Below are 11,760 nucleotides of genomic sequence, written 5' to 3'. Positions count from 1 at the left end.
CAGAGTTCATCCCATCACGAGCGCTCAGATTACCTTGAGGCTTGGAAAAAATACTAGGTCATTACGTTTTTGTGGTCTGGAAAAAAGAATCCGACAATAGCTTATATTCTTTTTTTCCAGTCGACATCACCACGGACTCCACCAACAAATCGTTCAAAAACGACAAATCGAAGACTCTCAAATCGAAGGAAAGCAAGACATCTCTCGGATCTGCCAGTGGACCATTCTCTCAAATGAAGGAGGCTCAGGAGATGAAGAAAAAGAGCAAGAACAGCTTCGATGCTGACGATGAGGATTGTTAAACCATTCGAATAAATGAAATTGCTCCCAAAGACTTGGAGAAAAAATATATTTTGTGTGTCCGAACCTTTAATATTTTTAAATATACTTTTCCATTAATCATAAATTCTGTATTCCGTTTTGCTTTTAATAAATCTCTTACAAGATCTGATTATGACTCAATTCTGCCACTTCCTTCTGACTTCTGTGAGACCTTGAACTTCTGTGAAAAATTCTGTGAAAAAGGCAGATTACTGTGGAAAATGCCGCAATAGCGCGTCGCGGTGTTTGCACACATTTTATTGTCGAATTTTTTTCACCATTTTTTTCGACTAAAATTTAAATTAAAGACCCTATTAGAAGCAACTAATGAACTTTTTATCAGTTGAAAATTCACCTAATTGTTTTTGCGCATTTTACTCGTTGATCGTATTGTTTAAAGTCCCCAACAAAGTTTTTTCAGATGGTTAAACTTGAAGAGGTAACAAATGAAAAATATTTCCCTCGTGGTGGAGGTTCTGACAGACCAAAACCAACTAAAGAAGGGTTCCCAACTAAAGGTTTGAAGGTAGGTGTGATACATATTGTTCCGTTTCTATTTTTGCAATTTTTAGAGAAAGTCAGCAGTCCCAGAGCAAAACGACGCTAAGAAGGCAAAAGAAGAGTCATCTTGGATTCCTAAAGTTGACGATTTCATTGATGGTCTAACTGGTCTTGGAGTTGTAGCTGAGCTTTTTGATGATGGAGTCTTATTGCACACCGCTGGAACTCACACCGTCAAAATTCACGCAGCAGAAGTCTCCGCAAATTTTACGGACCTGTTCAACGAGAATAAAATCGAGATCAAGGATGCGTTCCAGATCGGTCAAATGGTTCCATTCAGAGTGATTAGCAAAAAGTCTGGAAATGATAAAGGAAGATCGAAAGCAAGTTGTAATCCAGCGAGACTTAATAAACACCTCTCTCCAAATATGCTTGTTGCCGGTCTTGTAATTCATACCGCAGTGACCAGTTTAGAAGAAAAAGGAGCGATTTTGGATGTTGGACTCGATCAAATGACAGGATTCATTGAGAAATCACAGTTCCCAGCTGCAGGATTGAGAGAAGGACAGCCACTCGTTGTTAGAGTTCTTTCCACAACTTCTCGAGTTGTCAAAGTTACTTCGTTTGTTGAACAAGACAATTTAAATATGTCTAGTTGTGAGAAACTTCAATTGAATCATTTGATGCCTGGAACCATTCTGGAGTGTGAGCCAACAGGAGACGCTGTAACTGCAGGAGTTATCGTTAACATTGGAAACGGATTGAAGGGAATTCTCCCACGCCGTAACTTGCCACCACGTCTTCGAGAGAATCCAGAGAAGCTTGGAAAAGCAATTCGTGCTGTTGTCATGTTCTGCCAACAGAATTCCAAGGTCCTTGTACTCAACGCTCATCCGGATATTGTTGCAGTGAGCCGTGTTGAAAAGCGAACATCTTTTGAAGGAATCCAAATTGGAGACAAAGTACAATGCACTGTAGTCGATGTGATTCCCACGAAGAGTATTGTATACTTCACTTTGCCGCCAACAGATGGAAAGAAGTCTCTTGTCACTGCTGTCTCGTCGCGAGGTCTTTTGGAAAAGCCAGATTCGGTCGCAACAGAATACGAAGTCGGAACGGAGAAGTTCTGCAGAGTTACAGGATTCCGTTATGCTGATAGAGCAATCACAGTTTCTACGAGAAAAGATATTCTGAATCAGAAGATCACAAAATACCAGGTAAGCTTGTTTGAACTATTTGATCTGATCACATCTTTTCCAGGATGCAAAATGCGGTGACGTCCTTGATGCTCGAGTTCATCATGTGGCCAAAAATGGAGTCTACTTTTCGGTGTGCAACTTTGTCCAAGCCTTCGCTCCAATGAGTTTGCTATCTGATAAGTCTCTAAATCTACAAAAGCTCAAAGCCAAATTCCAAGTTGGTACAGAAACCAAGTGTCGAGTATGGCAAATTTGCGATCAGAGGAAAAATTTGATTGTCACATGCCGCGAACAAATCATCGCATTAAAAGGGCCATCAGCGAATAGTGTAGAAGAGTTGGAGATTGGAAATACACTTCCATGCATCGTCAAAAAAGTATTTGATTCTGGAGTGGTCCTTCTCGCCACATTCAATAACATTTGTGGAGTTCTCCGGAAAGAAGCCGCCATTCACTTACCAGCAACTCCAAAAGTTAACGATTTTGTGGTTGCTAACGTTGAGAAAGTCGAGGATAACAATCGAGTCGTTTTTGTCCTCCGTGATGCGAATCCAAATGCTGCATCTCAGAATTCTCAAAAGAAGTTGGCCCAAAGAGCGAAACCAGCTGACGGAGGAGTTAATATCGGAAAGGTTTACAAGGGATCTCTGACAGCGAAGAAAGGAGAAAAGGCGAATGTTACGTTCACCGGAGAGAACAAGAAAGAAGTATTCGCTTCTGTTGATGATCATCTACTTTCTGATCTCCTCGATGCTCCAATCGGTCTAACGAAACGATTGCTCGCTGAAAACAAAGAAGAGGTCTCCCGAATCGTTCCAATGGGAAAAATCGCAGCTGTCAATAGAGCGTGTGTGAAGAGATCTGTAGCTCGATTTGTGAAAGGAATGAAGCTACCGAAAAAGATTGAAGATTTGAAAGAAGGACAAGTTGTGGTTGGAGTCGTAGGACAAATCATCACTAATCTCGGAGTATTTGTGGAAGTTGTTGGAGGAGCGGGTCTTATTGGGAAGGTTTTTGAGAGAAGTGAGTTGATGCCAACAAAGTTAACAAAAACGTTTTATTAAAAAATTTTTAAGAGAACGCCAAGAGCTCATCGGAACTCCTCGAAGTTGGTCAAGTGGTGATCGGAAAGATTGAGAGCGTTGATGTCGCCAAAAAGAGCTTCTTGATTGATCCATGTGTGAGTTTTATTGAAAAATGAGAAAGGTAGAACCTGTAATAGAAGGGCCCCTAATTTGAGCCAATCACAGTAACTTTAATGATGAAAATGCTCTATTCCAGACTGAAATGGACAATGGCGAACATATGCTTGAGCAATACGCCCTTCCACTCTTGGAATCAATTGTCGAAGAAGTGAAATGGCTCGCTGAGCACTCGACTTACCCAGCTCCGGGCTCCAAAGTGAACGCAAGAGTCACCAAAGAGCTCGATGATTTGACACTTGTTGAATTCGAGCATAACGGAAAGAAGATTGCTGGAGTGGTACCGAAGAAAGCTGGTGATGATTCTTCTTCTGAAAAGGAGACACCCAAAAAGAAAAAGAACGCCACCAAGACATTGATTGTTGTGGATATCAATCACTCTACAAACGAAGTCGTTCTCGCTGCTCTAGCCACTGATGACGCTAAAATTGTTGCCATCCGTCGGGATTATCTCTGCGCAGTTTCTCCACAAGGACTCGTTATTTGCCAACTCGTCTCCATCCAAATCATCTTCCAGTCTCTGATGAAAAAGTGAAACTTCACATGGTCGTGGATGCGAAGGAGCCGAAGTTGGTGTCAGAAGGAGTTTATATTGCAACCAGAGGAGGCGGTGATGTTGATGATGTTGCTAGAACCAATCTTATCAAGAAGGAATTCATTGGAAGTGCCAAACCAGCAGAAAATAAAAGAGAGGATGGTGGAGAGCAAGGAAAGAAGAGTATCAAGAACTTTGGAATCTACACAGGAATCGTTTTGGGACAAACAAAGTTTGAAGAAAACCGAAAGAAGAATTCGCTGTTCGTTGATATTCGTCTACCTGGAGATAACATTGGACACCTTCATGTTTCTGAATTCCCGCCAAATCTTCTCAACGCCAAGAATCCTTTGGAAGAGTTCTTGGAGAGAAATAAGAATAAGCAAGTGGTAGTGAGAATTATTGGATTTGAAAAAGGATCGCAAGGTTCTAAAATCGCTCAACTCACCATGATCCCATCGAAAATTCAAGCCGGAAAAGTTCGTGCATCAGTCCTTTCCTTCCCATCGAACTACAAAGTCGGAGATATTATCAAATGCTTCGCATCAGCCACACTTACAGATAAGCAAAATCTGAAAGTAGAAGTGAACCCATTGTGGAGTGGATCTATCTCAAGGGAAAATGTTTCTGAAGACTTGAAAGCAACTTCTGCCGATGGAGGAATCGTTGATTTGTCACTTTCCAAAGGCGAGATGCGTCAAGCAAAAGTCATCGCTGTTGAAAGAAAAAGAATGTCTTTGGACCTGAATCTCAACATTTCCGATGTAGAAACTGAATTCAAGATTGGCACCGCTGCTACTGGACGTGTCATTTATGTTAGCAAAACGTATATTCGTCTGAAACTGTCTTCTGGACAACAAGCTGTTTTAACTCCAACTGCTACCACTGATAAATACGAGAGTGTGGAGGAAATCGCTGAGAAACAACTGGCAATGGGACAGTTAGTCGATGTCGTTGGTTTGAAAGTCGAAGGCAGTCCGTTACGATACTATGTTGCTATGAAGAGCCGCTTCAACTCGAAATCTTCTGATCCAAAGAGACAGTTGCTCACCGACGCCACAGCGATCAAGGAAGGAACTCAACTCGACGGAATCGTTGGTAACGCTTCCAAAGGATCCCTATTCATCGAACTGGGCCCTGGTATCGTTGGACGTATTCCAGTGAATGAGGAGAATCAGGATATGTGAGTTTCTTTTCAGAATTGTGTGCCTTCTATAATAAGTGTTTCAGTTTGGAAATCGGAACAAGCAGTGTGGTTCGTGTCACCGCCGCAAAGGTTGCCAAAAACGAGATTGTGCTGAAGCTAGACGATATTCTGATCAGAAAGTGGACCAAGAAGCCAGAAAGAAAGAGACATGCATCGAAGAGCGAAGGAACTCCATCTAAGGTTGCTCTGCTAGAAGAGGAGAAGACGTCGGAGACTGTAGAAACAGAAGATCCAGGATTCGATTGGTCGAACAAGGGCTTCAGAAATGAAGATTTGGCGGCAGTTGGAAAGTTGACAAGTAATGCCGAAGACGATAGTGATGAAGATGATGAGGACGAGGAGACTGAAGAAGTCAGTGACGAGGAAGATGCTTCTGATGCCGAAGAAGACGTTGATGATGAGGAAGAAGACGTTGACGATGAAGAGGATTCAGAAGACGACGAGGAGAAGAAGGTTGAGCTGATTGAAAAGTCAGAGGAAGAGCACTCAAGATTGGTTCGAAGTGACCCGAACTCTGCTATCAACTGGATTGAGTACATGAGTCTTTTTGTGGAAAAATCTGATTTGAAGGCAGCGAGAAAGACTGCAGAGGAGGCGCTATCTGCGATTAATCCAACGTGAGTTTCTAGATTTTGAACCACTTCTAAATTGTTTTTTCAGTGAATCCGAAGAGCTTCTGAAGATGTGGACTGCCTATCTGAACATGGAAGTCGCCTACGGAGACTCCACCACCGTCGACGAGGTCTTCAAACGCGCCTGCAAAAATGCCAATTCCTACACAATCTACCGAACTCTGGCGAAGATCTATCAAAAGTTCAATAAGCACGCCGAAGCCAAGCACATTTTGGAGCAGATGGTCAGCAAGTTCCGTGCCAACAAACTCGAAGTTTGGACTTTGCTCGCCGAGCACTTGATGAACCAAAAAGAGCAGAAGGGGGCGAGAGATTTACTCCCGAGGGCATTGAAAAGTGCGCCAAAGGCCCAACAGCGTGAGTGTGGTGTTTCCGGTTTACAACGTTTTGAAACATGGATTCTTTCAGATATCCAACTGATTTCTAAATTCGCCCAACTCGAATTCAAGCTCGGAGATGCAGAACGCGGAAGAACCCTTCTCGAAGGACTCGTCACTGCTCATCCCAAAAAGACGGATCTCTGGCTAGTCTACGCTGACGCTGCACTCAAGCATCTTGGCATTGAACATGCTCGGAAAATCCTGGAGAGAGCCTGTAACCGAGAGCTGTCGGTCCACAAGATGCGGCCGTTGTACAAGAAGTGGTTGGAAATGGAGAGTAAGCATGGAGACGCCGCATCGATTCAACTCGTAAAGTCGAAGGCGGAAAGCTTCTTGCAGTCTGTTGCTGATGATGTCATGGAAGAGGAAGATTAAGGGTTTTGCTATTCTTTATCTTGTTTTTTATTCATTGTTGTTTTGTTCGTTGTTATTTTTCTTTCGTTAGTTGAAAAGTTGTCTTTTTTTATACATACCCATTGTTCACCCCATCATTGTTCTGTTACTTTTATTATTCGCATCATCAAAAATAAAAATCTAAAACATATTGGTCCTTAGACTTTAATCATGTCTATTCAGAATCCTCTACTACCTACATACAGCTCCATTTTTTTCGTTCCAATTAATAACTGGTAATTATCGCTCTCCTCCAGATGGGGGATACCGAAAGTCTCCGAAGCTGCTATGACAAACTACGAAAAGCCGTCGGAAACATCCCAATGGATGCGTCCAAATCGGCGAAACTTCAGAATTTGTCGAGTGGCAAAATTTCAGAGATTCTCCCGAATCTTTATCTCTCGGGACGAACGGTCTCACAGAATTCGGAATTATTGAAAGAGAAAAATATACGAACAGTGATCAATGTGTCGGATCGAGAAGTTTTGAATTATGAAAAGAGTTATCCATTTGTGAGGAATTATCGATTTTATTCAATGTCTGATACGGCTGATGCGAGATTCGATTCGATTCTAGATGAAGCAATTCGACTGATCCATGAAACAAGGATAAGAGGAGGTGAGGAGCTAGATTTTCAGATAAAATGAAAAAAATTGATTCAAAAAAGTCTGAAAACTCCAATATTTCCACTAAGAACATCAATTTTAGTCTGAAATGTAAATTTGCTGGCTCTGAAAGTATCAATTTTTGCTGAAAAGGCTTCAATTCGTCTTTTTTCTTTTCGAAATTGTCAATTTTCGATTTTAAAATATGCGCCGCTCAAGTTGAAAGCGCGGTGGGTCTCACCGCGAATTGTCGTCGAGGATGTCGGCCTGACTACGGTACGCCGATATTTCGGCGCCAAATTCAAATTTCAAAACTATTTCGCCGAATAATCTAAACGAACAAAAATATTAGGTTTAACCCGCTTTTTATTAGAAAACGTAAAAATATTTAAAAATGTATTTGCTTCAGAAGCCGTCCTCGTCCATTGCTTCCTTGGAGTCTCCAGAAGTGCGACGCTCGTTGCATTTTACCTAATAACATCGTTTGGAATCAACTGGCGAGACGCTGTTGACTATATTCATCACAGAAGATTCTCTTCAAACCCTATTTTGGATTTTTACATCAATTGAAAATTTACTCGAATACAGTAAGCCAACTTGCTTCAAAGCAGTCCTAAAACCTTCAGAATTATGATTTCAGAAAGCCGCTGAAGCCCGTTCCCAACTAACCAGTCAACGATGTCTTCGAATGAGAGAATCTGATCGGGACGTCATCAAAAAGTACCTTCCACTTGCAGTGATTGAGCTTTAATTTTTTGAGCTTTAACTTCTATCTCTGTGCTTTCTTTTTCTTTTACAACGATACTCATTTCTTGTGAAATTTTAAATTCCTTGCCTGCCATATATGTATCTATTGCCATAAAATGTTTTTTTGCACTTCTTCTACGAGTTTTTTCCTATCCGAGTTGTGTGTTTTTCTGTGTTGTGATACTACTTACTTCTTTGGTTTGACCCCCTTCTAACCGTTTTTGCTTAGTTTCTAGATGGCACTCACCGATGAGCAACGCAAAGCGATTGCGCTGAAACGAGAGGAGGCGTTGAGGAGAGCGGCGAAAATTAAGGAGATGGAATTGGTACGGTGTTGGGATATTCAGAAATTCGTAAAATTTTGATATTCTGAAAATCCGAAATTCCAAAAATTCGGAAATTCGTAAAATTCTGAAAAGTCGAAATTCCGAAACTCATAAAGTCTCAAAAATTCGGAAATTCATAAAACTCTGAAATTTCAAAATTTCGAAAATTCTGAAGCTTATGATATTCTGAAAAGTCGAAATTCTGAAATTCATTAAATTCCAGAAATTCATAAAATTCCGAAAATTCTGAAAGTCGTAAAATTCTAAAATCCTGAAACCCTGAAATTGTGAGAATCCGAAATTCTGAAAATCCAAAAATTCTGAAAATCCGAAATTCATAAAATTCTGAAATTCATAAAATTCGAAAAATTCTGAAAATACAAAAATTCGAAATTACGAAAATTCGAAATTCGAGAAATTCATAAAAACCTGGTTACTGTAGTTGTTGTTGTGGTCCCTTTTGCAATTCTTTGCACCAGTTTTCTGAAAACAACTATTTTGCAGCTCACCGCCAGCTCTTCATCTACCAATTTCCCACCTCCAACTCGCCCTGTATTCCGATCACCTCCTCAAAACCGTCAACCAATGAAATCCACATCAAACAGCAGTATAAAGCAGACAACGATGAACAATTTTATCACTCAGCCTCTAAATCCGGCTCCGCCCACTTCCAACATCAAACCAACGATTGTCGTGAAACTGAAGCTAGATGTGGAGGATAGAGTCAAAGTGAGCGGACATCTGGACAAAAAGATTTATTAAAAATTCCAATTCCAGATAGAATTCTACCCATTCCACTCTGCAATCGTTGATCTTATCAAACAAGTCCCCAGCCGGAACTACGACCCGAACAAAAAACTATGGACAGTATCTCTCAGTGAGCACTCAACGATGAGCAATCTTCTGAAGAATGCGCAATCGGTGAAAGTGGAAATCGAGCCGATTCCGATGAATATTCTAGGAATGATGACGAGTTTCAAACCGAAACCCACACCGAGTGATTTGACGAAAATCATGGATCCAGAATTGATTAAACGGTTGTTCCCTTATCAAAAAGAAGGTGTTACTTTCGCTTTGGAAAGGAATGGAAGAATTCTATTGGCCGATGAAATGGGTCTAGGAAAATCGGTTCAGGCATTGACGATTGCGCGATATTATAAGTAAGGAGTCATTGGAAAACAAACCCTGAAACAAGCGGTAAAGATATATCGTAAAACCTGTATTAGATGGGCTGGCCCTTATATTTTTCCAAGGCATCTACAAAGGGCGCTCCTATTAGAGGGACCCTTTTATTAAAGGGACTCTTCTAATACAGGTTTTACTGTACTAATACACACATTGTAGAAAAGTATGTAGATTCATATAGAAACAAAGAAAACATTCAAAAAAATTGGGAAAATCTCGAAAAATCGCCTCTCGTCCATTTCTGGAAACTTCTGGAACGTTCCCGAATTTTTTTGAATTCCCGCAAAAACTGAAAATTCCGAAAATTTAGCGATTTTTTTGCAAAATTTTTATACCTTTTTAGGTTTAATAGCTATTTTTAAAGATTCTTTCTCAATTTTTCCGGTTTTTGCCTGAAATTTGATAGAACGTTTTTCGTGAAGATTACTGTAAGATTACTGTAAAAATCCTTGCATTTTGTAGTTTTTTTTCTGTTTTTGTCTGCATTTTGACGTGATTGTGTTTGCGAAAAAATCAACAGAAGGAAATTAGGTTTCTACAGTAATCTACAGTAATCTTTGCGAATACCATCCTGTGAAATTTCAGACAAAAACAGAACTATCAAAAATAGCTGGAAAACCTGAAAAGGTCTAAAAATTTTCCAAAAAATCGAGGAAAAAAATTAAAAATTTCTCGAAATTTTTGATGTTTTTTGGTTTTACATTTTTCGAAAAACTAGAAAAATCGCACGAGGGGGACTCAGATTTTCAATTTCAGGACTTTTATTGAAAAAACCCCGAAATTCCGAAAATTTTAAGAGCCGACTGGCCGCTGCTCATCGTCTGTCCAGCATCTGTGAAAGGCGCCTGGAAGAAACAAATCAACACTTTCTTCCCAATAATCCATCGAATCTTCATTGTCGACAAGTCGTCAGATCCCCTTCCCGATGTTCGAACATCGAATACGGTAGCTATCATGAGCTATGAGCAAATGGTTTTGAAGGCTGACCTACTTAAACGAGAGAAATACAGTACTATCATTTTCGATGAGTCTCATATGTTGAAAGATGGAAAGGCGAGACGAACGAAGGTGGCGACTGATCTTGCGAAGATCGCACTCCACGCCATCCTCCTCTCTGGAACTCCCGCTCTGTCCCGTCCATCGGAATTATTTACTCAAATTCGATTGATTGATCATAAACTATTTACGAATTTTCATGAATTTGCGATTCGATATTGTGATGGAAAACAGGGAAGATTCTGTTTCGAAGCGAAGGGTTGTACGAATTCTGAAGAGTTGGCGGCGATTATGTTCAGAAGATTCATGATTCGCAGATTGAAGGCTGACGTGTTGAAGGATCTTCCTGAGAAACGAAGAGAAGTCGTTTATGTGTCGGGGCCTACGATTGATGCGAGAATGGATGATTTGCAGAAGGCGAAAGCGGATTATGAGAAGATTAATTCTATGGTGAGCAGTCTGGAATTGACTGAAAATTGCGCAGAAAAGTGAAAAAAGACATTCTTGAAGCTTTATTTCGTGCAGAAATTCATTTAGATTCCCATAAAAATAAAGAAAGAATTTTTGAAAATGGCAAAATCGAAAATTCTCTTCTTATTCATTTCTGAAAAATTCTGAAGACTCTGAAAAATTAGCGATTTTTTCGAAAGTTTTTTTTTTCATTTTTTAACAGAATTTTGCAAAATTTTTAGACCTTTTCAGGTTTTCTAGCTATTTTCAAAGATTCTTTCTCGAATTTTCCGGTATTTTTTTCGTCTGAAATTTGAAGGAACGGTTTTCGTGATTCACGAATCGTGAAGATTACTGTAGGATACCGTAGAAAACCTTCTATTTTTCATAAATCAGTTTTTTCTACATTTCGACGTGATTGTGTTTTCAACAAAAAAAAAATTACAGAAGGAAATTCGGTAATCTACAGTAATCAAACACCGTTGCCATCGAATTTCAGACAAAAACAACCGGAAAAATCAAAAAAGAATCACCAAACTTAGATGAAAAACTTTAAAAGGTCTAAATTTTAGCAAAAAAAATCGAAGAAAAAATCTATTTTTCGAGTTTTTTTTGTCAGATTTTTTCAGTTTTTTGCATACTTGTAATATTCCGGGCCGGCCCGCCAAAGCCCGGGCCTGAGGAAAATTTCAAGGCCCGGTAGCAAAAATTTTGTCATTTTGAACCGAATTTTGAGCTCTCAATACAATTTTTTATATTTTTTTTTGTGCTTTTTGGATTGTTTGTCTGTTTGATCTAAAAAAATCAAAAAATACTCGAAAAAATATTTTGATTTAAAAAAATCACATAAGGGTCCCCCCCTATGTGTTTTTTTAAATTTTCAAAACTTGTGGAATAACAGGTCTGCCGGGCAATTAACGAGAAGCGAAATTTTTTCTTTGTTCCAATATGAATCCACATTTTTAGGTCTTTACCGCTCGTTTCGGGACCTTTACAGTAACCAAATTTCAAAATTCAAAAACTCACTTGTGCAATACAAAATGTACAATTTCCTGCCGGCACTTTTCCCGTTTCGAAAATGT

At 39.8% G+C, this 11,760-nt stretch overlaps 4 protein-coding genes across 4 annotated transcripts in view; all 4 read left to right on the top strand.

The window, feature by feature from the left end:
- CBG09111 overlaps positions 1-302 on the top strand; it is a gene marked incomplete at both ends in the record, with an annotated part of 1,478 nt that extends 1,176 nt beyond the window's left edge. The window contains one exon of the mRNA XM_045243597.1: positions 121-302. Within this exon, the coding sequence (XP_045093882.1) occupies positions 121-302 (182 nt within the window). The remainder of the gene's footprint in view (positions 1-120) is intronic.
- A 440-nt stretch (positions 303-742) lies between these two features.
- On the top strand, positions 743-6,351 carry CBG09112 (the record flags this gene model as incomplete). Its single annotated transcript, XM_045243596.1, has 8 exons — positions 743-847; positions 894-2,039; positions 2,083-3,043; positions 3,097-3,200; positions 3,302-3,662; positions 3,740-4,940; positions 4,988-5,581; positions 5,625-6,351. The coding sequence occupies 8 exons, from the start codon at positions 743-745 to the stop codon at positions 6,349-6,351; spliced, it is 5,199 nt and encodes a 1,732-aa protein (XP_045093881.1).
- A 275-nt stretch (positions 6,352-6,626) lies between these two features.
- CBG09113 lies at positions 6,627-7,725 on the top strand (the record flags this gene model as incomplete). The annotated part of the gene is made up of 3 exons (XM_045243595.1): positions 6,627-6,987; positions 7,384-7,481; positions 7,615-7,725. The coding sequence occupies 3 exons, from the start codon at positions 6,627-6,629 to the stop codon at positions 7,723-7,725; spliced, it is 570 nt and encodes a 189-aa protein (XP_045093880.1).
- A 232-nt stretch (positions 7,726-7,957) lies between these two features.
- On the top strand, positions 7,958-11,678 carry CBG09114 (the record flags this gene model as incomplete). Its single annotated transcript, XM_045243594.1, has 5 exons — positions 7,958-8,047; positions 8,552-8,776; positions 8,825-9,207; positions 10,030-10,678; positions 11,676-11,678. 5 exons carry the CDS (start codon positions 7,958-7,960, stop codon positions 11,676-11,678), a joined length of 1,350 nt encoding a protein of 449 aa, XP_045093879.1.
- Positions 11,679-11,760: the final 82 nt, after the last annotated feature.

The sequence above is a fragment of the Caenorhabditis briggsae genome (genome assembly GCF_000004555.2).
Source record: "Caenorhabditis briggsae complete genome, chrIII, whole genome shotgun sequence".
Lineage (NCBI taxonomy): Eukaryota > Metazoa > Nematoda > Chromadorea > Rhabditida > Rhabditidae > Caenorhabditis > Caenorhabditis briggsae.
Note: the sequence above shows the minus strand (reverse complement) of the source record. Positions and strands in the feature narration are given on the sequence as shown.